At 52.3% G+C, this 24854-nt stretch overlaps 1 protein-coding gene across 1 annotated transcript in view; it reads right to left on the bottom strand.

Annotated features, from left to right (window-relative positions):
* Positions 1-197: 197 nt before the first annotated feature.
* Positions 198-24854, bottom strand: part of LOC118365794 (neurogenic locus notch homolog protein 2-like) — a 55912-nt gene continuing 31255 nt past the window's right edge. The window contains exons 8-27 of the mRNA XM_052491040.1: positions 22918-23031; positions 21559-21672; positions 19306-19539; positions 18720-19169; positions 12030-12416; positions 11593-11821; positions 11256-11457; positions 10837-10993; positions 10187-10371; positions 9922-10054; positions 8839-9096; positions 8623-8735; positions 7854-8389; positions 7273-7748; positions 6897-7122; positions 6526-6785; positions 6016-6320; positions 5669-5816; positions 5437-5534; positions 198-5228 (exon numbers count right to left, since the gene is read on the bottom strand). Of these exons, the coding sequence (XP_052347000.1) occupies positions 3702-5228; positions 5437-5534; positions 5669-5816; positions 6016-6320; positions 6526-6785; positions 6897-7122; positions 7273-7748; positions 7854-8389; positions 8623-8735; positions 8839-9096; positions 9922-10054; positions 10187-10371; positions 10837-10993; positions 11256-11457; positions 11593-11821; positions 12030-12416; positions 18720-19169; positions 19306-19539; positions 21559-21672; positions 22918-23031 (6152 nt within the window). The 3' untranslated portion in view covers positions 198-3701. The remainder of the gene's footprint in view (positions 5229-5436; positions 5535-5668; positions 5817-6015; positions 6321-6525; positions 6786-6896; positions 7123-7272; positions 7749-7853; positions 8390-8622; positions 8736-8838; positions 9097-9921; positions 10055-10186; positions 10372-10836; positions 10994-11255; positions 11458-11592; positions 11822-12029; positions 12417-18719; positions 19170-19305; positions 19540-21558; positions 21673-22917; positions 23032-24854) is intronic.

Raw genomic sequence — 24854 nt, 5'->3', positions numbered from 1 at the left:
CCCAGGGAGACAGTACTTCTAGGTCTCAGGAAGGCCGTAGCGATGCCTTTAACCATTCACTAAAACGCCAATCAACATCATATTCTACATTTGAAAGGATTTGCTCTATTCACATGTGATACTTAATAATTAGTACATTATTATAAGTCAAATATAAATGTGTGAAAATATGATGATTGCAAAAAGATACACAGAAATGTAGTTCCCTACAGTTTTTATTAGAATTGACTTTACAACTTTTGTCTGTAGAAAGAAACATTGTGGAACAGTTTTTTTTTATGTACAATAATTTTTAAACTACTTTTAAACAAGTATAGGAATTAATAATAATGATAGAAAATATCTATGACTTCTAATAATACAAGACCAATAAAATATCAGTCACATCCTCAATTTTCACAATAATCCTAAAAGGAAGTACATTTTATTTTTGTCCTTTTTAGTACATAATCATTTATAGAAACATAAGATGCATCTTAAACAAGTAAATCTACCCAGGACAAACATTATTTACAGACAGAAGTTGGGATATCTGAAATGTACAGACAGAGCATAGTAGTGTCGCCAGGAAAGGAAATCAAAGGACAACAAATAAACACTTCACTAAATGAACCCTGAACTGGAATCTGAACCTAGTATCAGTCCAACCCAGAAACCTCCCAGGTCTGACTGTACTGTAGTAGCTGGTTATAGTGAACAGGCTTGGACCAGTGAAGGAAACATAGTAATGAAATCGAACAGGGGAGGAGGATCTGATTGGCTTTCCCAGTAGTAAGTATCCTATCCAGGGAGCAGCAGTAGTCTGGTTGTGAGGGTTAGTTGGATCCCTGGGGAGTGACATCCATAGTGAAGAGCTACAGTAGGGGGGTACAGCACTACATAGTAGTGTTCTCTCCTTCTACGTCTTCTAACAAGTCATATGTAAATGTCCTCTCCGTGGCTAGTGGGGTGCAAGCTGCTAAAGATGCAGGGGAACGCTCCTCTGCATGCTGTAGTATAGCACCTCCCTGAGGAGTGACAGAGCACTAACAGTCCCGACCCACCAGCCAGGCCCTCACACTGACCGACTGACTGACCACGACTGGAGCGCACCAGAGTTGGAATCAGTCCACAGACTTATCCGTAACTGGACCGCAGGAGAACATACCAACACCTCAGTTACCAGTGGAACCGCAAGAGAATGTGCTTCTATTGGCCAACGCGACAGCTAGCCTGAGTCCCAGATCTATGTGTGCGGTCTTGCACGCATAACAATGACCGCAATGGAGTCGGCAAGAGAGCACAAGCAGATGTGGGACTCAGGCTACACAAAAAAAGATCAAAGAATAGAATAGAAGCAGTCAAAAAATCTGCTATCACACTGACAGGCAACATGCAGGAATGTTTGCAGGGGAGTGGTAAAGGAATAGCAGCTGATACACATAGCTTAGTACACCGAGGAGATGTTCAAAAAAGTAACCATGGTGTCAACACATATACAGTATGTAAAAAAACAACAACACATAACTGAGTTAAAACCAAAACTAAAGGGCAGTGACAGGCTGATTTTAGAATTGGCATAATAATGCCCTCATCTGAATGAATGTTCAGAATGAGTGAAAACAAGCTGCATGACTGAAGTAGTGATGGCAGACTGGGGGGGCAAAGCCCTTTAGACCAGGACCAATGAGACTAATGACTAGGATGACTCGAGCCATGCCTGGGACTGACAGGCAGACGGCCTGGGACTGACACGCAGACGGCCTGGGACTGACACGCAGACGGACTGGGACTGACACGCAGACGGCCTGGGACTGACACGCAGACGGCCTGGGACTGACAGGCAGACGGCCTGGGACTGACACGCAGACGGCCTGGGACTGACACGCAGACGGCCTGGGACTGACAGGCAGACGGCCTGGGACTGACAGGCAGACGGCCTGGGACTGACAGGCAGACGGCCTGGGACTGACACGCAGACGGCCTGGGACTGACAGGCAGACGGCCTGGGACTGACAGGCAGACGGCCTGGGACTGACAGGCAGACGGCCTGGGACTGACAGGCAGACGGCCTGGGACTGACAGGCAGACGGCCTGGGACTGACAGGCAGACGGCCTGGGAATGACAGGCAGACGGCCTGGGACTGACAGGCAGACGGCCTGGGACTGACAGGCAGACGGCCTGGGACTGACACGCAGACGGCCTGGGACTGACAGGCAGACGGCCTGGGACTGACAGGCAGACGGCCTGGGACTGACACGCAGACGGCCTGGGACTGACACGCAGACGGCCTGGGAATGACAGGCAGACGGCCTGGGACTGACAGGCAGACGGCCTGGGACTGACAGGCAGACGGCCTGGGACTGACAGGCAGACGGCCTGGGACTGACACGCAGACGGCCTGGGACTGACACGCAGACGGCCTGGGACTGACAGGCAGACGGCCTGGGACTGACAGGCAGACGGCCTGGGACTGACAGGCAGACGGCCTGGGACTGACAGGCAGACGGCCTGGGACTGACAGGCAGACGGCCTGGGACTGACAGGCAGGCGGCCTGGGACTGACACGCAGACGGCCTGGGACTGACACGCAGACGGCCTGGGACTGACAGGCAGACGGCCTGGGGGAGAACGTAGCTTAAGTCAATGGGAAGTTTAAACTTTTAACACATCAATGTTTTTGTTGAGTTGTCTGTCTTACTGAACACTGGCCAATGAACGTACTGTAATAATGTTTAAAAGCCTTCCTGGCTCTTGTGTGTGGGATAAGCAGAGTGCCTCATTGCAGTGTCAGAACCCCACCTCCCTGATCACCCTCCCTCCCATCTCTTTGTCCCGTCAAGTGCTTCAGAGACGCCCACATCATTCTACATTCTTACACATAATACTTAATCAGTCCTTTTTTTCCTAGTTCATCAAATCAGAATATAATATCACTAATGACAGCCAACTTAGAAGAGTACATATTTGTTCCCAAGCCAATCTGATCGTTTTACCTGTTGGCCTAAATAAATAACATCAGTCAAGAGAAGCGGGATCTCTTCCTCTTCCTGTCTGAACCCCATGCTGATCTGCCTTACAGAGTGTTAGACACCGGTGGTGGTGGTGGGCTGGGTGGAGAGAGAGTGACTGAATCACTAGTCGTTTTCCTTGTAACGCCACTGGACCCAGGTGAGCCCAAGACATGTGACAGGTGAGTGTGAAACACTGTGTGAGAGGACAGGACAGAATGAGGCTGAGAAAACACCTGAAAAGGCACTTCTGAGAGAAGAAAACAAACAATAAATAAAAATAAAGGAATTCCCTTCAACATTGTTGCTTTTTTCTTTCTTTTATCTACTTTTTAAAAAGTTTGTTAGTTTTTCAGGAGAGCATCCCTAAGTCTTTGAAATGAAAGACTTCGATTTCTTCATATACTTTTTATAATAATAAAAAAACAAGTCCATCTGTGACAGAATAAGTCTTACTTCATTAAATTGTCTGTTCTTTTATATCCAGACAACACATTTTTCCCTTTACTCTTTCTCTGCAAACAACACTAGCAGACGGTCCTCGTGATAAAACACAGTCAATCCAAATCCAATGGAAATCTTGGAACCAGGCTGACGCATAAACTCCAGACACACAGGCCTTTACAGCCAGTCGTCTCCTCTCTCCTCTCCCCCAGGCAGGTCTCTGTTAACCAGGTGTTAACCAGGTGTTAACCAGGTGCCTTGGGGGTTCATGCAAACACCTGCATCTTGCCGTTGGACTCCTGGACATGGGGAATCTGGGTTTGGGCAGGACCGGCCACCGCCGGGCTGGGGGTGGAGTCTGACCAATCAGACACACAGTGGGGGGAGGGGCTGGACCAGGGCTCGGGCGACTCTGGGGAGGGGGTCAGGTAGGGATGCTCGCTGGACAGGCGGAGGTAATGCTTGGGGGTGGCATCCAGGGCAGAGGAGTAGCTGTGCTGGGAGGGCGGGGTGGGGTAGTCCTCCAAGCCTGCAGTGCTGCCACTGGCCTGGGGAGGAGGGGCCTGGGAGGCCTGTGGAGAGGTGGGCTGAGTGGCTGGCTGGGGCTGAGGAGGCTGCTGCTGCTGCTGCTGCTGCTGCTGCTGCTGCTGCTGCTGCTGCTGCTGCTGCTGGAAGAAGGCTGGAGGGGGCTGTGTCGTCTGGGGGGTGGATGGGGAGGAGGTGCCCATGCGGAGGCTCTGCTGGCTGGCCATGGAGTGGTTGTGGAGCTGCTGCTGCTGCTCTGAGATGGAGGGCAGCTTGACGGGGCTGTGGGAGATGGGCGTGCTGGCGATGACAGGCGTGGGCTGCAGCATGGCCTGCTGGGCGCTGCGGTACAGGTTCTGCTGGTGCTGCTGCATCATGAGGCTGTTCTGCTGCTGCTGCATGGGGCTCTGAGGGTGCATGCCCGCCTGGCTGCTGTGGACCAGGTTCACCACCTGTCCCCCACACTGAGAGGAGGAGGGCATGCGGCTGTGCCAGTCGAAGGGCACGCTGACAGGGCTCACCAGGCCCATGTTGAGCCCCAGCTGGCCGGCATTGAGCACATAGCCGTGGGAGCCCTGGTTGACCTGACTGGCCATGGACACGCGGCCCTGCATGGACATGCCTCCATCTCCCAGGTCGTTGAGCTGGGCCAGAGACACAGCGAAGGGGCCAGAGCTGTCCATCATGCTGCTGTGCACCATGGGAGTGCTGGGCACCGACATGGAGGAGTGGAAGAGCCCCGAGGAGGGCATGGCGACCGGGGAGCAGGGGTTGGTGATGTAGCCGGCGTTGTTGGCCCCTCCGCGGGGGGAGTCCAGGGAGTCGACGGGGGACAGGGTGACAGAGCTCTCCAGCAGGGCGCTCTGCATGTCTAGGGTCAGCTTCTTGTTGCGGGCCTTAGCTGAATCCTTCAGGTTCTGGGCATGCTGCCCTCCCAGACCTGAACCCTTTGCCCCGGGGCGGCGACTCTTCTTCCCCTGGGGGGTGTTCTTCAGGCCGGACATGAAGGCACTGGGGGGGCACATGAGGGGGGACAGGGTGTGTCCCCCGGCCAGGTGGTGTGGGGCCCCTCCGTGGCCCTGGGGGCTCCTCACTGTGTTGTACTCATCCAGCAGCTGAACGATGTCATGGTGCATTCTCTCCTGGGCGATGTCCCGAGGCAGACGGTCCATATGGTCGGTTATCTCCCTGTTGGCGAAGTGGGCCAGGAGGACCTTGACCGCCTCACAACTACCCTCACGCGCCGCCAGGAAGAGAGGCGTCTCCTCCTAATATACAGAGAGAGGGGGGAGGGTAAGACGGGAGAGAGAGAGAGAGAGAGAGGGGTAAGATGGGAGAGAGAGAGAGAGAGAGGGGTAAGATGGGAGAGAGAAAGAGAGAATTAGACATGTTGGCTCCTCAATATCTCTATATATTCCAGACTGTATGACTGTGGGGAGCTGACAGTTGTAGATATAGGTGGAGGGCTGTGTGTACCTTGAGGTCCTGCATATCCTTGTTGGCTCCGTTCTTCAGCAGGGCCATGGTGGCCTCCACGTTGTTGACAGCAGCTGCCCAGTGCAGAGCAGATTTACCTGGGATGGGAGGAACACACACTGTTGTTACTCATCCTACCGCTTACCATGAAACACAGCATCACCATTCAACTGCATCAAGTCTCTCTTCAACACACACACACACTCACACACTAGTTTAGCCAATCACGTACCCAGTTCGTCGACAGCATTGATGTCTGCGTGGCAGGTGATGAGTTCCTCCACCATGCCCTCTACGGCCAGGCGGGCAGCCAGGATCAGGGCGGTGGAGCCGTCGTACATACGAGAGTCCAGGTCTGTAGCCCGGGTTCGGATCAGAATCTAACCAGGACAGACAGGGAGAAATAACATGTCAGTCTGGCAGATGACACAACAGTCTACTCAGCAAGTGGGCAACTGTAAGAAGTAGCAAAGGCAAGTCTTACATGTGTAATACTGTGGTGTATAGAAAGACTGAGGAATACATTGACTTCATGTGAAGATATAACTTAAACAGTAAGCATCTGAACAGTGTGTTTACCTGGAAGACCCCCTGGGCGTCGGCTGCCACGGCGGCGTGTAGCGGCGTGCGCCCTGTGTTGTCCTGCGCGTTGGCGTCGGCCCCGGCGTCCAACAGCCGCTTGGCGGCGTCAGCGCGGGCGTAGCGGGCAGCCAGGTGAAGGGCGGTCTCTCCGGTGCGGTCCGTCTGGGCGGCCAATGTGGCGCCCTGGTAGATGAGGTCAGAGATGATGTTGGCGGAACACTCCTCTGACTCCTCCTCCTCGGGGAGCTCGGGCTCCAGACCGCCTCCGCAGAACGACGCCAGCATCAGAGGGGTGAATCCGTCTGGAGGGGAGAAGGACGGGAGAGGCGATGGGTCAGTCAATGTGTCAATCAAAACACGACAGACAGGAACAGATCAAACATAGCAACTAACAATAAACACCGGGAATACGAATCAGGAGGAGCGGTTTTTAAAGGATATACTACAGCCTCAAAGATTCCAGTCCAGACACATACAACGCTCCATGTGGTTCATTTCAATACTGACCAGGTCCTCGGACGTTGACGTCCATGCAGTCCTGGTCGAACTCTCCCTGGGGCGGGGTGAGGGCCATGGAGGGGGGCATGCGGATGTCTGCAGCCGCTAGGTGGTGCTGGGTCCACTGTCTACAGTCTACAGTGTCTTCACTGTCTGACAGGATGCTGGGCTCCTCAACCTTCAGTCTCTTGGCCTCGGGGCAGTCTGTGTCGATCCACGAGTCACTGTGGTCGCCAAGCAGAGACTCCTCCACCGTCTTGGGCATGTATCTGGAGAGAGACCGGTAACACACAGTCACAATACCATAGTGGAGCAGATACATTGATTTGGAATCACCATAGGAGTGCTGTAAGTGAGGACACAACAGTGTGGTTACTCACTTCATGCCCAGTGCGTCCTGGCCTAAGGGTTCCCTGCGGTTCTTGTTGCTGCTGGGTTCCTTCTTGGGGAAGAAGCCCTCGGGGAACCACAGGGTGCTGTGTTCTCTCTTTCTGCGGCCGATCAGCACGCCCACCACCAGGATGACCAATAGGAACAGGGCTGCCACGCCCACCAGCATCAGCTTGCCCCACTCTGGCATGTCTACAGGGTCTGGGATCTTCTCACCTACATGTTATTACAAGGACTTTAGTAAACGAGCTGTGGTTACAGTATTTGATGGAGAAATGACGTATATGTAAATGTTTGTAAGGTTATCTATCTCCTGTTATCTTTAGATGCTGTATCCTGGTATAGTGTCCGTGGATTTCTACTCACCGCGGACTTCTTTGATGGGGTAGGGGAAGCGGAGCATCTCCACGGCTGACAGAGCTCCCAGGTAGTCTGCTGCGCTGTCTGCCGACGGGAAACAGTCGTCAGACCGCTGGGAACACAGACGGTTGTCTATCTCCAGGTACACTATGGACCCAATGACCTCCTGGTGGGGCTGCAGCTCTCGTTTGAGGCGAGCCTCTCGGCGAGTGTAGGGTCGGATCATGGGCTCTCCGTTGTGGTCCAGGCGGAAGCGCAGGGTGGTTCTCAGGATGGCGCTGAGCTTCTGCAGGAAGGCAGGGGCCGTATTCACGAGTTCGTCCGGGGGTAGCAGGACCACCAGGACCAGCACCCCGTCAGCCAGGTTCTCTGGAACCTTCCCTGCACAGTCCAACCCGTCCCAGCCACACTCCTCTGAGTTACAGCCCTGGTCACAGCGGCCGTCAGCGTAGTGGTCGATGCAGTACGCCTCGTAGATGGGACTGGTGGAGACAGAGAGTTACAGAGATGAGCTTAGAGGGTCTCATATAGAGGGTAAGGTGAAAGAATGAGAGTCCAGAACAGAATGCTGGCGGTGGAGTACTTACTTGCAGATTTTCTCCTTGTTCTTGCAGTCAAAGTTGTCGTAGAGGCAGTCGGCGTTGTTGCACGACTCGTCACACTGGCTGTTGTTGAAGACACGCCAACAGCGCGGATCGGTGCAGCGAGCCCACGGGTTCACCGCCAGCGAGCAGTCGCCCCCGTCCCAGCGGCAGGGGAATGTGTTGCACTCCTTGTCGCAGACACCGTCGTTGGCCTTGCCGTGGCAGTCGGCCAGGGGGCAGGCGGGCGGCAGAAGGGCCTCTACCAGCCTGGTGCTGCCCTGCTCGCAGCGCTTGCCCATCCAGCCTTGGGCACACTGGCAAAGGAAGAAGGGGAAGCTGGTCTCCTCGGTGCAGAGGCCTCCATTGCGGCACGGCTGGGAGGAGCAGCCCTCGTTACTACGGTGCTGGCACTGGGGCCCGGCATAGCCTGTCAGGCAGGTACAGCGGGCGCCCCGCGTGGTCAGAGCACAACTACCTCCATTATAGCAAGACAACTCCCGACACGACATGCTCCTCTCACAGTTGTTCCCAGCATAGCCCTGAGGAGGGAGAACAATCACATACAACGTCAGTGTGGGTAAGAAACAGATGTGGTCAACTACAGGACGATAGCATTGTAATAAATCCAGGTGGCTTTGACATATGGTTCTAGGTTATGCTCTGTGAGCAGGGAAGTTCAGGGAGACAGAGATGGTTGTAGAAATATCAGCTGTTTCCACAGACGGACGAGACACGAGGTAAAAGTGTGCCACAGTGACATGTTGATACTTACCAGCTGACAGGTACAGGCGTATCCCAGGGCTGAGCTGCTGGAGACAGAACAGGCCCTTCCGTTCTGACAGGGCTGAGACTCACACACACTGAACCTGCTCTGGCACCGCCGACCTGCACACAATAACACACACACGTTAGAGTGGCAAGAGCAGATACAAACACACACATTTATTACACAGCAATACGACTATACACACACGCGCACCCTCCTTACCTGTGAAGCCGGGCTTGCAGACACACTGGTAGTCGTTGGGGAGCTGGATGCAGTCCAGACTGTTGGTGGGGATGCAGGGGTTGGAGTGACACTCGTTGATGTCCCCCTCACACCTCTCTCCAGTGAAGCCAGGGGGACAGTTACAGCGGTAGCCCCCCACTCTGTCCACACAGGTACCGTTGTTCAGACACTTAGGAGGAGTCCCGCGCAGCCGCAGAGGAGGAGCACAGTCATCCTCGTTGATCTCACACAGAACACCTGTAGGAGAGATGGACAGGTATCAACATTGAGTATGTTTACAGGCACACTAGTAATGAAATATCAAACTGAGTATGGCGTATGGAGTATAGTCATGTAAACACCTTACTCTGCTTATCTTAATCAGCGTAAGGCTATAATGGTAGTTAGCATACGCAGATTAAAACACCTGTTTTTCTGAGCAATCTTCTCTAATTATTAGGACATGTGGGGGTATGGAAGAGGACATGTTGTGAGTATGGAAGAGGACATGTTGTGAGTATGGAAGAGGACATGTTGTGAGTATGGAAGAGGACATGTTGTGAGTATGGAAGAGGACATGTTGTGAGAATGGAAGAGGACATGTTGTGAGTATGGAAGAGGACATGTTGTGAGTATGGAAGAGGACATGTTGTGAGTATGGAAGAGGACATGTTGTGAGTATGGAAGAGGACATGTTGTGAGTATGGAAGAGGACATGTTGTGAGTATGGAAGAGGACATGTTGTGAGTATGGAAGAGGACATGTTGTGAGTATGGAAGAGGACATGTTGTGAGTATGGAAGAGGACATGTTGTGAGTATGGAAGAGGACATGTTGTGAGTATGGAAGAGGACATGGGTGAGTATGGAAGAGGACATGGGTGAGTACAGAAGAGGACATGGGTGAGGACAGAAGAGGACATGTGAGTACGGAGGAGGACATGGGTGAGGACAGAAGAGGACATGGGTGAGGACAGAAGAGGACATGGGTGAGGACAGAAGAGGACATGTGAGTACGGAGGAGGACATGGGTGAGGACAGAAGAGGACAGAAGAGGATATGGGTGAGGACAGAAGAGGACATACCCAAGGTGCCAGGTGGGCAGGAACAGATGTAGTGTCCCACCAGGTCAATGCAGGTGCCACCGTTCTGGCATGGGTGAGACTGGCACTCGTTGACCTCCATCTCACAGTTCTCTCCGGTGTAGCCTGGCATACACTGTAGGGCCATAGACACATTCCATTAACATCATATCTAGAACCATATTACAACAACATTAAGACAATCACTTTAGAGTTATTAGACAAACTGCAGTTTATACAGAATTCTGACTTGACTAATCAGACTCACGTCACACTGGTATCCTCCCACGTAGCCCCTGCAGGTGGCGCCGTTGCGACAGTGTTTGTCCTCACAGTGGTCCACCTGGCTCTCACAGTAGCTGTCTGAGTAGTCTGTGGGACACTTACAGTAGTGGGTGTTGCCTGTGTTGACACAGTGACCTCCATGATGACACAGCTCGTCTGTCTGCAGGCCTGGGAGCAGACAAGAGACCGGGGACGGTTATACCACGGTATAAATACAAACACATACTGCATACATGCGCTAAACCAGGGGTGTCAAACATAGGGCCTGTGGGTGGTTGGAGTAAAACAAAATATATATGTACGAACTCAATATACTTTAAAATGACTAAAATCAAATCAAAACAGTGTAGTAATGATAATGGGCCGACATTCATACAGTTTGTTGACTGTCCAGCTCTCTAATAATCACCAAAATGAAGCTAGACAGTCAGGGAGCATCGGAAAATCCCACAACTATGGATAAAGGACAATTCTTTGCTAACTTTGATGGAGAGGAAATATAAAGATGTTTGTGTGCGGCCCTCTGGACCTCGTTGAAGACCGAATGAGGCCCCCGGGGAGTTTAACACCGCTGCGCTGAAAACACTTACAGTAAACACACACAACTAACAAGAACAGAGCATGCCTCCGTACCTCTCTTGAGCGCGGCAACCTCACAGGAAACCCCAGGGATGTCACAGTAGCGTCCAGACCAGCCTCCCAGACACTCACAGGAGAAGGAGGCGTCCTTCTGACGACAGCGCCCTCCGTTCTGACAGGGAGACGAGCGTCTGCACCAGTCCACTGGCATCTGGAGAGACAGAGAAGAGAACCAGCTTAACACCACAGTATCTGAATATGTGTTTGTGTTAATGCTTTCTAGATTAGTATAGAATAGAATAGTATCGAATATTGTATAGAATAAAATAGCATAGTATAGAAAATAATAGAATAGTATAGAATATAATCGTTTATAATTTAATAGTATAATATAGTATAGAATATAATAGAATAGCATAGAATAGTATAGAACAGAATAGTATAGAATAGTATAGTATATGCTGTGTGTGTACCTGGCAGCGGTTGCCTGTGTATCCCTTGGGACAGGAACAGCGGAAGGACTCCAGAGCGTCCTGGCAGACCCCTCCATTGAGGCAGGGCTGGGAGTCACACTCATTCACCTCATACTGGCAGTGGGAGCCTGTGAAGCCTGAGCGACAGGTACAGGAGTAGCCGTTGATCTTGTCTGTACAGGTACCTCCGTTGAAGCATGAGCTGTGGGTGTAGGGTAAGAGATAGTTCAATCATCACTGCTGATCCATTCTGCACACATCAGAACACGCACTGTTTCAAAGGTCACAAAGGGCACACGTGCACCCGCACACAAACACAGCGGGCTATGAGACTCACCTTTCAGTGCAGTCTGGGATGTTGGTCTCACAGTTAATGCCAGTGAAGCCAGGTCTGCAGGTGCAGGTGTAGCTGTTGACGTAGTCTGTGCAGGTGCCTCCGTTCTTACAGGGGGCGCTCTGACACTCGTTGACCTCCACGGCACAGCGAGGCCCCGTGAAGCCTGGCAGACAGCTGCAGCGGATCGAGTTCACACCGTCCGTACAGGAACCCCCACTCAGACACGGGTCTGCAGGAAGACAGAGAGAGAGGGGTTAGGGATGCAGGAGGATGATATGTCTATACAGTACTATAGTTCTATGGATAATGTTATAAACTGGAGTTGGAGGAAGTAGAAGCAGATATGGAGGCCAGTATTGTACAGCAGCAGAGACTGTGGTCCTATGGATAATGAAGTACAGTAATAGAATATTGCTAGTCTCTCATTGGTCACTCACTAGGGGCACAGTCATTGATGTCCGTCTCACAGTTGGGCCCGGTGAAGCCGCCGTGGCAGGAGCACACGAACCCTCCCAGTGTGTTGGTGCAGGTACCACGGTTCTTACACGGGTTGGCGATGCACTCGTTCACGTCAATGTTGCACAGCTGACCTTGCCATCCTTGCTGGCAGTTGCACTGGTAGCCCAGGTAGTCAGGTGTGTTGGTGCACAGGGCATGGTTGGCGCAGGGGTTGGGGGAGCAGGGGGTGAGCACGTCGGCACAGGTGGGCCCGCTGTAGGGCAGCTCACACAGACAGGTGAAACTGGCCACGCCGTCCACACACGTGCCCTGGTTCAGACACGGACTGGACGAACACTCGTTGATGTTGACCTGGCACAGGTTACCTAGGCAACGCAGGACAGAGCGACACAAGGGAGATGTGTTAGATTACGATACGGAGTAGAGTCATTGAGTAGGTTAATTTAACATGGGGATAAACCTTACTAAGTAAACTAGTAAACTGTGTCACCCGCTGCAGTTATTTTAGATATACACTAGGGGGCATTATGAGCCAGTATATTAGATGGGATATGGATATTTTATTTATTTATTTATTTTTTTACCTTTATTTAACCAGGCAAGTCAGTTAAGAACATATTCTTATTTTCAATGACAGCCTAGGAACAGTGGGTTAACTGCCTGTTCAGGGGCAGAACGACAGATTTGTTCCTTGTCAGCTCGGGGGTTTGAACTCGCAACCTTCCGGTTACTAGTCCAACGCTCTAACCACTAGGCTACGCTGCTGCTGGAAACCAAACCAAACAAGGCCTCTTGAGTTGTGTGAAGCATCAGTTGGCATGAGAACAACGTACAGAAGTTTACACGGTCTGTAGATGTTCAAATGTTTTGGTGCATACATGCATCTCCAAGTTTACTTTCAAACAGTGATTGGTGTTTATCTACCATGTGTTTGTATACTGTGAGAGTGTATACATCACGGGTGCCTGGTGTATGTTTGTAGTGCCTCTGTGTGTCTAGAGTCGGGGTTTGGGATAGAGATAGGGTTTGGGATAGAGATAGGGTTTGGGGTAGAGTCTGGGTTTGGGATAGAGATAGGGTTTGGGGTAGAGTCTGGGTTTGGGATAGAGATAGGGTTTGGGGTAGAGTCTGGGTTTGGGATAGAGATAGGGTTTGGGGTAGAGTCAGGGTCTGGGATAGAGATAGGGTTTGGGGTAGAGTCAGGGTTTGGGATAGAGATAGGGTTTGGGGTAGAGTCTGGGTTTGGGATAGAGATAGGGTTAGGGATAGAGTCAGGGTCTGGGATAGAGATAGGGTTTGGGGTAGAGTCAGGGTTAGGGATAGAGATAGAGTTTGGGGTAGAGTCAGGGTCTGGGGTAGAGTCAGGGTTAGAGATAGAGATAGGGTTAGGGATAGAGATAGGGTTCGGGATAGAGATAGGGGTTGGGGTAGAGTCAGGGTCTGGGGTAGAGTCAGGGTTAGGGATAGAGATAGGGTTAGGGATAGAGATAGGGTTCGGGATAGAGATAGGGGTTGGGGTAGAGTCTGGGTTTGGGATAGAGATAGAGTTTGGGGTAGAGTCAGGGTCTGGGGTAGAGTCAGGGTTAGGGATAGAGATAGGGTTAGGGATAGAGATAGGGTTCGGGATAGAGATAGGGGTTGGGGTAGAGTCTGGGTTAGGGATAGAGATAGAGTTTGTGGTAGAGTCAGGGTCTGGGGTAGAGTCAGGGTTAGGGATAGAGATAGGGTTAGGGATAGAGATAGGGTTCGGGATAGAGATAGGGGTTGGGGGTAGAGTCTGGGTTTGGGATAGAGATAGGGTTGGGGTAGAGTCTGGGTTTGGGATAGAGATAGGGTTAGGGATAGAGATAGGGTTCGGGATAGAGATAGGGGTTGGGGTAGAGTCTGGGTTTGGGATAGAGATAGGGGTTGGGGTAGAGTCTGGGTTTGGGATAGAGATAGGGATAGAGATAGGGTAGGGTTAGAGTCTGGGTTTGGGATAGAGATAGGGTTAGGGATAGATTTAGGGTTTGGGGTAGAGTCTGGGTCTGGGATAGAGATAGGGTTTGGGGGTAGAGTCAGGGTTAGGGATAGAGATAGGGTTTGGGGTAGAGTCAGGGTCTGGGATAGAGATAGGGTTAGGGATCGTCAGGGTTAGGGATAGAGATAGGGTTTGGGGTAGAGCCAGGGTTAGGGATAGAGATAGGGTTTGGGGTAGAGTCTGGGTCTGGGATTTAGGGTTAGGGGTAGAGTCAGGGTTAGGGATAGAGATAGGGTTTGGGGTAGAGTCAGGGTCTGGGATAGAGTCAGGGTTAGGGATAGAGTCAGGGTTAGGGATAGAGATAGGGTTTGGGGGTAGGGATAGAGTCAGGGTTAGGGATAGAGATAGGGTTTGGGGTAGAGTCAGGATTAGGATAGAGATAGGTTTGGGGTAGAGTCTGGGTTAGGGATAGAGATAGGGTTTGGGGTAGTCAGGGATAGAGATAGGGTTAGGGATAGAGATAGGGTTTGGGGTAGAGTCAGGGTTAGGGATAGAGTCAGGGTTAGGGATAGAGATAGGGTTTGGGGTAGAGTCAGGGTCTGGGGTAGAGTCAGGGTTAGGGATAGAGATAGGGTTAGGGATAGAGATAGGGTTTGGGGTAGAGTCAGGGTTAGGGATAGAGTCAGGGTCTGGGATAGAGATAGAGTTTGTGGTAGAGTCTGGGTTTGGGATAGAGTCAGGGTTAGGGATAGAGTCAGGGTCTGGGGTAGAGTCTGGGTTAGGGATAGAGATAGGGTTTGGGGTAGAGTCTGGGTTAGGGATAGAGATAGGGTTTGGGGTAGAGCCAGGGTTAGGGATAGAGATAGGGTTAGGATAGAGATAGGGTTTGGGGTAGAGTCAGGGTTAGGGATAGAGTCAGGGTTAGGGATAGAGTTAGGGTTTGGGGGTAGAGTCAGGGTCTGGGGTAGAGTCAGGGTTAGGGATAGAGATAGGGTTAGGGATAGAGATAGGGTTTGGGGGTAGAGTCAGGGTTAGGGATAGAGTCAGGGTCTGGGATAGAGATAGAGTTTGTGGTAGAGTCTGGGTTTGGGATAGAGTCAGGGTTAGGGATAGAGTCAGGGTCTGGGGTAGAGTCTGGGTTAGGGATAGAGATAGAGTTTGGGGTAGAGTCAGGGTCTGGGGTAGAGTCAGGGTTAGGGATAGAGATAGGGTTAGGGATAGAGATAGAGTTTGGGATAGAGTCAGGGTTAGGGATAGAGTCAGGGTCTGGGATAGAGTCTGGGTTAGGGATAGAGATAGGGTTTGGGGTAGAGTCAGGGTTAGGGATAGAGTCAGGGTTAGGGATAGAGATAGGGTTTGGGGTAGGGATAGAGTCAGGGTTAGGGGTAGAGATAGGGTTTGTGGTAGAGTCAGGGTCTGGGGTAGAGTCTGGGTTTGGGATAGAGTCAGGGTTAGGGATAGAGATAGGGTTTGTGGTAGAGTCAGGGTCTGGGATAGAGTCAGGGTCTGGGATAGAGTCAGGGTCTGGGATAGAGTCAGGGTTGGGATAGAGATAGGGTTTGTGGAAGAGTCAGGGTCTGGGGTAGAGTCTGGGTTAGGGATAGAGATAGGGTTTGTGGTAGAGTCTGGGTCTGGGATAGAGTCAGGGTCTGGGATAGAGTCAGGGTCTGGGATAGAGTCAGGGTTGGGATAGAGATAGGGTTTGTGGTAGAGTCAGGGTCTGGGATAGAGTCAGGGTTTGGGATAGAGTCAGGGTTTGGGATAGAGTCAGGGTCTGGGGTAGAGTCTGGGTTAGGGATAGAGATAGGGTTTGTGGTAGAGTCTGGGTCTGGGATAGAGTCAGGGTCTGGGATAGAGTCAGGGTCTGGGATAGAGTCAGGGTTGGGATAGAGTCAGGGTTGGGATAGAGTCAGGGTTGGGATAGAGTCAGGGTTGGGATAGAGTCAGGGTTGGGATAGAGTCAGGGTTGGGATAGAGTCAGGGTCTGGGATAGAGTCAGGGTTGGGATAGAGTCAGGGTCTGGGATAGAGTCAGGGTCTGGGATAGAGTCAGGGTTGGGATAGAGTCAGGGTCTGGGATAGAGTCAGGGTTGGGATAGAGTCAGGGTCTGGGATAGAGTCAGGGTCTGGGATAGAGTCAGGGTTGGGATAGAGTCTGGGTCTGGGATAGAGTCAGGGTCTGGGATAGAGTCAGGGTCTGGGATAGAGTCAGGGTCTGGGATAGAGTCAGGGTCTGGGATAGAGTCAGGGTTGGGATAGAGTCAGGGTTGGGATAGAGTCTGGGTCTGGGATAGAGTCAGGGTCTGGGATAGAGTCAGGGTCTGGGATAGAGTCAGGGTCTGGGATAGAGTCAGGGTTGGGATAGAGTCTGGGTCTGGGATAGAGTCAGGGTCTGGGATAGAGTCAGGGTCTGGGATAGAGTCAGGGTCTGGGATAGAGTCAGGGTCTGGGATAGAGTCAGGGTTGGGATAGAGTCAGGGTCTGGGATAGAGTCAGGGTCTGGGATAGAGTCAGGGTCTGGGATAGAGTCAGGGTTGGGACAGAGATAGGGTTGGGATAGAGTCAGGGTTGGGATAGAGATAGGGTTGGGATAGAGATAGGGTTGGGATAGAGTCAGGGTTGGGATAGAGTCAGGGTCTGGGATAGAGTCAGGGTTGGGATAGAGTCAGGGTCTGGGATAGAGTCAGGGTCTGGGATAGAGTCAGGGTCTGGGATAGGGTCAGGGTTGGGATAGAGATAGGGTTGGGATAGAGATAGGGTTTGGGGTAGAGCCAGGGTTAGGGATAGAGATAGGGTTAGGGATAGAGATAGGGTTTGGGGTAGAGTCAGGGTTAGGGATAGAGTCAGGGTTAGGGATAGAGTTAGGGTTTGGGGTAGAGTCAGGGTCTGGGGTAGAGTCAGGGTTAGGGATAGAGATAGGGTTAGGGATAGAGATAGGGTTTGGGGTAGAGTCAGGGTTAGGGATAGAGTCAGGGTCTGGGATAGAGATAGAGTTTGTGGTAGAGTCTGGGTTTGGGATAGAGTCAGGGTTAGGGATAGAGTCAGGGTCTGGGGTAGAGTCTGGGTTAGGGATAGAGATAGAGTTTGGGGTAGAGTCAGGGTCTGGGGTAGAGTCAGGGTTAGGGATAGAGATAGGGTTAGGGATAGAGATAGAGTTTGGGATAGAGTCAGGGTTAGGGATAGAGTCAGGGTCTGGGATAGAGTCTGGGTTAGGGATAGAGATAGGGTTTGGGGTAGAGTCAGGGTTAGGGATAGAGATAGGGTTCGGGATAGAGATAGGGTTTGGGGTAGAGTCAGGGTTAGGATAGAGATAGGGTTTGTGGTAGAGTCAGGGTCTGGGGTAGAGTCTGGGTTAGGGATAGAGATAGGGTTTGTGGTAGAGTCTGGGTCTGGGATAGAGTCAGGGTCTGGGATAGAGTCAGGGTCTGGGATAGAGTCAGGGTTGGGATAGAGATAGGGTTTGTGGTAGAGTCTCTGGGTAGAGTCTGGGAGGGATAGAGATAGGGTTTGTGGTAGAGTCTGGGTCTGGGATAGAGTTTGGGTCTGGGATAGAGTCAGGGTCTGGGATAGAGTCAGGGTCTGGGATAGAGTCAGGGTTGGGATAGAGATAGGGTTTGTGGTAGAGTCTGGGTCTGGGATAGAGTCAGGGTCTGGGATAGAGTCAGGGTTGGGATAGAGTCAGGGTTGGGATAGAGATAGGGTTTGTGGTAGAGTCTGGGTTTGGGATAGAGTCAGGGTCTGGGATAGAGTCAGGGTCTGGGATAGAGTCAGGGTTGGGATAGAGTCAGGGTTGGGATAGAGTCAGGGTTGGGATAGAGTCAGGGTCTGGGATAGAGTCAGGGTTGGGATAGAGTCAGGGTTGGGATAGAGTCAGGGTCTGGGATAGAGTCAGGGTTGGGATAGAGTCAGGGTCTGGGATAGAGTCAGGGTCTGGGATAGAGTCAGGGTTGGGATAGAGTCAGGGTCTGGGATAGAGTCAGGGTTGGGATAGAGTCAGGGTCTGGGATAGAGTCAGGGTCTGGGATAGAGTCAGGGTTGGGATAGAGTCTGGGTCTGGGATAGAGTCAGGGTCTGGGATAGAGTCAGGGTCTGGGATAGAGTCAGGGTCTGGGATAGAGTCAGGGTCTGGGATAGAGTCAGGGTTGGGATAGAGTCAGGGTTGGGATAGAGTCTGGGTCTGGGATAGAGTCAGGGTCTGGGATAGAGTCAGGGTCTGGGATAGAGTCAGGGTCTGGGATAGAGTCAGGGTCTGGGATAGAGTCAGGGTCTGGGATAGAGTCAGGGTTGGGATAGAGTCTGGGTCTGGGATAGAGTCAGGGTCTGGGATAGAGTCAGGGTCTGGGATAGAGTCAGGGTCTGGGATAGAGTCAGGGTCTGGGATAGAGTCAGGGTTGGGATAGAGTCAGGGTCTGGGATAGAGTCAGGGTCTGGGATAGAGTCAGGGTCTGGGATAGAGTCAGGGTTGGGATAGAGATAGGGTTGGGAGAGTCAGGGTGGGATAGAGATAGGGTTGGGATAGAGATAGGGTTGGGATAGAGTCAGGGTTGGGATAGAGTCAGGGTCTGGGATAGAGTCAGGGTCTGGGATAGAGTCAGGGTCTGGGATAGAGTCAGGGTCTGGGATAGAGTCAGGGTCTGGGATAGAGTCAGGGTTGGGATAGAGTCAGGGTTGGGATAGAGATAGGGTTTGTGGTATGACAGCAGGCTCACCTCTGAAGCCGTGGCGACACATGCAGGTGAATCCGTTCAGCTGATCGATGCAGATGCCAGCGTTCTGACAGTGGCTGGGCAGACAGTCATTACGGTCTAGGTCACAGTTCTTCCCCACCCAGCCGGGCTCACAGTCACAGCGGTAGCCGTTGATGTCGTCTCTGCAGGCGCCGTGCACACAGGGGTTGCTGCCACACTCGTCCACCTGGGAGTAACAGTAGGGAGGCTGGAAGCCCTCGGGACACTGGCAGTGGAAGCCGTTCTCCTCGTCCACACACGTCCCCCCGTTCCTGCAGGGTCCGGACGAGCACTCGTCCATCTCCACGTTGCACAGAGGGCCGGTGAAGCCTGGTTTGCACACGCAGTCGTAGCGGTTGATGCCGTCCTTGCAGATGCCATAGTCACATGGTTTGCTGGCGCAGTCATCAAAGTTAATCTCACAGTTGGTACCTGTGTGTACAAGAGAGAGAACACCAATCAAACAGCAGTACTAAGACAGAGATCCCAGCAGAAACTCTGTGTCCATAATCAGAATAAAGTAGAAGATATTTAGTGTTATGAATCTCTGTTGGTACTGCTCTCTCACCTGAGGTACCATGCTGACACTGGCAGATGTACTTGTTGACCAGGTCCACACACTTGCCTCCATTCTGGCAGGGGTTACTGTGGCACTCGTTCAGCTGGTTCTCACAGCGGTAACCCGTGTAGCCCGCCTCGCAGTTACACGTGTAGCTGGCGATGCCGTCCACGCAGGTGCCGTGGTGGCACGGGTCGGGCTGGCAGTTGTTGGTGTTGCTCTCGCACAGTGTGCCCTCGTACCCTTGGGGAAGAGACAGCAGGAATTAGAACAGGGCTCCTGGGGTTTATTTGCGTCTCACTCTTCATCTTTTAGACAGTTTTTCTGCCTTTAAATCTGCCTGCCACCCAGCCACCTCTCCTCATCCAAACCCCTCCTACCATTTCCCCACTCCCATTCACTTCTCTCCATCTCCACTTCCCTCTTTATCCCTCTCTATTTCCTCCCCCTATTTCCCACTCTTTCTCTCTCTAAGAAAGCTTCTACAGTTTGGAGTTCTGGGCCCAGTGGTTTCCATGCCGACGGTGGTGTGTGTGTGTGTGTGTGTGTGTGTGTGTGTGTGTGTGTGTGTGTGTGTGTGTGTGTGTGTGTGTGTGTGTGTGTGTGTGTGTGTGTGTGTGTGTGTGTGTGTGTGTGAGACTGAGCAGTGTTAGTTGGTTCGTTAGTGTGCAGAGCAGAGCCGTGTGGTGAGTTGAGTGCTGCTATGCCGGGTGCTAGGTAGGCCCCATCGTGCTGTGGGCCAGGGGACAGGGCCTTGCGGTGTAGAAGGAGTAGGGCCCTTGACAAGTCTCATAGGCCTGGCTTTGTTCCCACCGGGTACAATGGGCCGCGCCACGTCTAACAGGGCCACTTCACTCAACAACAGAGGAGGGGGGGACACAGGGAATACCAAGCAGCTGGTCACCGCTAAACAATGCAACAGGCTCCCCCATACACACACATACACACACACTAGACCAACTAACACAAACACACCTGCTCAAGAAACATGCTAAAAACAGCTGAGCTGTTCACAGTCTTACACATAGATGTTAATATGAATGGGAATGACCTTGAGTGAGCTAAGATATACCGCAAGGCCAGTGCAGGGTGTTGGGGTGTGTGGGGGTATGTATTGTGGGGTACAGAGGAACAGATGTCGGGGGGATGACCAGCCCCAACCCCGCCGCACCCCCAGCAGCTGCTGGCCCTGGGTGACCCTGTGTGTGATCCTGGGGTCCGAGGGACCGGCTGGGGAGAAGAGGGGGATTAGGGGCCTCAGTCCAGCCTCAACCCCAGCCCAACGTCAACCCCAGTCTCAACCCCAGCCCAGACTCAACCCCAGCCCCAGCCCAGTCTCAACCCCAGCCCCAGCCCAGTCTCAACCCCAGCCCAGCCACAACCCCAGCCCAGTCTCAACCCCAGCCCAACGTCAACCCCAGTCTCAACCCCAGCCCAGACTCAACCCCAGCCCCAGCCCAGTCTCAACCCCAGCCCAGTCTCAACCCCAGCCCAGCCACAACCCCAGCCCAACCTCAACCCCAGTCTCAACCCCAGCCCAGACTCAACCCCAGCCCAGCCTCAACCCCAGCCCAGTCTCAACCCCAGCCCAACCTCAACCCCAGTCTCAACCCCAGCCCAGCCTCAACCCCAGCCCCAGCCCAGTCTCAACCCCAGCCCCAGCCCAGTCTCAACCCCAGCCCAGTCTCAGCCCAGCCTCAACCCCAGCCCAGTCTCAACCCCAGCCCAGCCTCAACCCCAGCCCAGTCTCAACCCCAGTACAGTCTCAACCCCAGCTCAGTCTCAACCCCAGCTCAGTCTCAACCCCAGCCCAGCCTCAACCCCAGCCCAGCCTCAACCCCAGCCCAGTCTCAACCCCAGCCCAGCCTCAACTCCAGCCCAACCTCAACCCCAGCCCAGCCTCAACCCCAGCCCAGCCTCAACCCCAGCCCAGTCTCAACCCCAGCTCAGTCTCAACCCAAGCTCAGCCTCAGTCCCAGTCCATCTCCAGCCCATCTCCAGCAACAGTCTCCCAGGTCCAGTCCAACCAGCAGTCTGAGGCCGCAACAGACACACAACCAGGGAGTCATCTGACCCGACCATCACACTCACTCTCACTGAGACCATCACCATCTATAACACCTATAGAGGTGAGGGGACAGACTAGGGGCTGACTGTCAGTCTAGGACAGTCTAGGACCACTCATGTATGTACACACTGACACACACAAACACAGAACACACACGTGGACATAAAGAAATTGACATTATTATTGCTCCTTACCTTCAGCACAACGGCACTCGTATCCGTTGGGCCGGTCATAACACTTGGCTCCGTTCTGGCAGGGCGTGCTGGCGCACTCATCAATGTCGATCTGACACATGGTGCCAGTAAACCCTGGGACAGGCAAATACAGAGGTGAGGGGTCAGAGAAAAGCTCTGGTAGACGGGTCCACAGTGAGGTCAGCCAGAGGTCTCCAGGCTAGGTTAGGGGTGGGACGTCTGTACAGTGGGATGGTAAGGCTCTAAAGTGTCTGGGTGATCCATGAACTTGAAACGTCTACTGTGATCCACAGTGTAGGACCTAAACATGGTTCTGGAGGGGGTTAGGCTCTGCAATGTCTGGAATCTGCAGTGTTCTGTTACGTCTGGACTATGATGCATTCTGGGATGTGGTGAATTTGAGAATGTCTGGACTCCTAAGGACTATGTTGTGTTCTGGAATGTCTGCTAATGTCAAGTCACGGTTCCAACTTCCAACACGTCTACCAATCGCTTAACCCAGCAACCTTTTATCTCCCACATGCTTACCATTTAAATTGATTTCTTGCCCCAACATTAATGTAAATGTCAAACCAGAATAGTGAGTATGATTAATGCCTTGGTCAACTAGCTGAGGCATTTCATCTTGTACACGTTCTTCTACAGTGTCTGAAACAGCTTGTTCTCAATTTGTTGAGACGGAAACACCAAAGTAGGCTTCAAAAGAACTTGTATTCCATGTCTGAAAAAAGTTTAGCTGGCAAAGCAACAGAAATCAATGGGGAAGGGGCCCATGGAGGAGTCAATTGGTGCGGTCGGTTTAGGAATACCTAGTGGTAATTAACAGTGTGAAGAGGATGGACCTGGTCTGTGTCTCTGTGTGTCTGTGTTGCTGCTTGGGGCAGGAGGTTAGAGGGGGAGAGACAGTGGGATTGTTTTCTCTCTCAGGGACCCCCCTGCCTGCATCAGCTACATAGGCTCAATAGCTAGATGGGGGGTGGGGGGATGTCTGCCCCAGATGTAAATTGGCAACCTGAATAAGAATCTCATTAGTAGGACTGCTGTCCTTTCCACATTCCACCATAGATGGGGAGAGGAAGGGGGGGGGGGGTCACAATAGTGTCTTTGTTCAGTGGAAAGGATAGGCAGGCTGCCTCTGGGGCCTGCGTTGCTTTTATGACTGGGCTTGGTCGCTCTAAACTCCCATCAGACAAAACTAGCAAGAGGAGCACTGTTTCACAGGGACATTTAACTCTACATCTCACACCTGTTCGGTTCACACTGACCAATAGGTCAGCTATTTTCATTCATGAAAGGCCGGAGAGGTTCTTTGCTGTACCTCAACAGCTCAGAGAGACTCAGACATGATTCGGGTCTTACCTGGCTGGCAGGTGCATGTGAAGCCGTTGACCATGTCCCGGCAGATACCGTCGTTCACACAAGGGTTGCTCTCACACTCCTCCACATCCACCTCACAGTAGGTCCCCATGTAGCCTGGTAAGTAAATATGCATATATATATATATTTTAACATATATATTATTGGATTTTTAAACAGGACAATCAACATAATTATTATAGAACAGCCTCTGCATACACATTATTAACACAAATATCAAAGATCACATTTATTCATAAAATACAAAACTGTGAAGTGAAAAAGGATTCATTCTGGGCCCTTCTATGTCCAGGAGACGTGACTATATAGGTTCCCTATCTATCTAGGGAACTTCTATCAGTGGAAAGAGTTCACACAGTCTCAAGGGGCCACAGAAGGTTTTCAATCAACACTGCTCTTGTCAAGAGTCCCAAACCACAGGGGGAATGTTAGCTTTTACTCCCAGGATGGGAAACCATCACAAATACACCTAATTGAAGTGCTGTCTGGGCTCAGGCTGCGACCTGTATCACCAAACCCCACCGCGGTTCCACACGGTATTACCACTCCCTGTCCCTGGGTCATCTTCCCCTTAACAACTGTCCTATATTCAGTGGAACCGTGCTATAGAGTGTTGCAGTGTCCCCTCCATTGAGGTGAAGCTGAGTGTGGAGTGGGCCGCGGCGGCTCTGAAGAGACAGAGGCGGCGTGGAATCAGGAAGAATCGGCCACTCCACATGGCGCTCCACCAGGCTAGCCGATGATGAGGAGGGTGGAGAGAGAGGAAGGCGGCTGTCTGTGGAAAATGAACGGGGAGGTGGAGGGGAAGGGGGAGGGTAGAAGCTCTGGGAAAAAGCCTCTCTCTGTGTGTGTATGAGGGGTGTAAAGTGGAGCACAGAGGGGCCCTATTGTTCTGCTCCATTCCCACCACTCCACCGCTCATTATTATTCACAGCACACTCCTCCCCCTCGCCTCGCTTCTCTCTCTCCCGCTCTCTCTCACCATCCAGCCCTATAGACCACGACTCCCATCCCAAATTTGCATAGTCCCCCAAACCAAACCCCCAGCCCGCATGCATGGCCTGAGGATGGTGCCGTGCGTGAGAGTCTCAATGTGTTTGTGAAGGAGGGTCGGGAGCCTTGACTCTGTACCATTCTAACTAACACACTGGCTGGCTGTCTTACTGGGACCACCGGTGTCAAGGTTATGAGCACCTCTCTAGCCCACTACCACCACCAGCACCACCACCAGCAGCAGCAGCAGCAGCAGTGAGAACGTGTTACATAATAAGATCTAGTGCCTAGGGAAGGTAGAGGGTTAGAGCTGTGGCTACTGCTGCTCTGGGAAAGTCAAGTGTAAAGCCATCATCTCCAGAGTGTCTGGGGCTCAGAGGGTCTATAGTAAACAAGAGGGATGGGAGATCAGTGAGAGATGAGATCAGAGGACTGGGCTGTAGTTCCCTGGCTGTAATTCCGTAGCTGTAGTTCCCTGGCTGTAGTTCCCTAGCTGTAGTTCCCTGGCTGTAGTTCCCTGTAGTTCCCTGGCTGTAGTTCCCTGGCTGTAGTTCCCTAGCTGTAGTTCCCTAGCTGTAGTTCCCTGACCGTAGTTCCCTAGCTGTAGTTCCCTGGCTGTAGTTCCCTGGCTGTAGTTCCCTAGCTGTAGTTCCCTGTAATTCCGTAGCTGTAGTTCTGTAGTTCCCTGGCTTCCCTGGCTGTAGTTCCCTGGCTGTAGTTCCCTAGCTGTAGTTCCCTGGCTGTAATTCCGTAGCTGTAGTTCCCTAGTTCCCTGGCTGTAGCCGTAGTTCCCTGGCTGTAGTTCCCTGGCTGTAGTTCCCTAGCTGTAGTTCCCTGGCTGTAGTTCCCTAGCTGTAGTTCCCTGGCTGTAGTTCCCTGGCTGTAGTTCCCTGGCTGTAGTTCCCTGGCTGTAGTTCCCTAGCTGT

The sequence above is a fragment of the Oncorhynchus keta genome, chromosome 32 (genome assembly GCF_023373465.1).
Source record: "Oncorhynchus keta strain PuntledgeMale-10-30-2019 chromosome 32, Oket_V2, whole genome shotgun sequence".
In the NCBI taxonomy this organism is placed as follows: Eukaryota; Metazoa; Chordata; class Actinopteri; order Salmoniformes; family Salmonidae; genus Oncorhynchus; species Oncorhynchus keta.
This window is presented reverse-complemented; position numbering and strand designations above follow the sequence as displayed.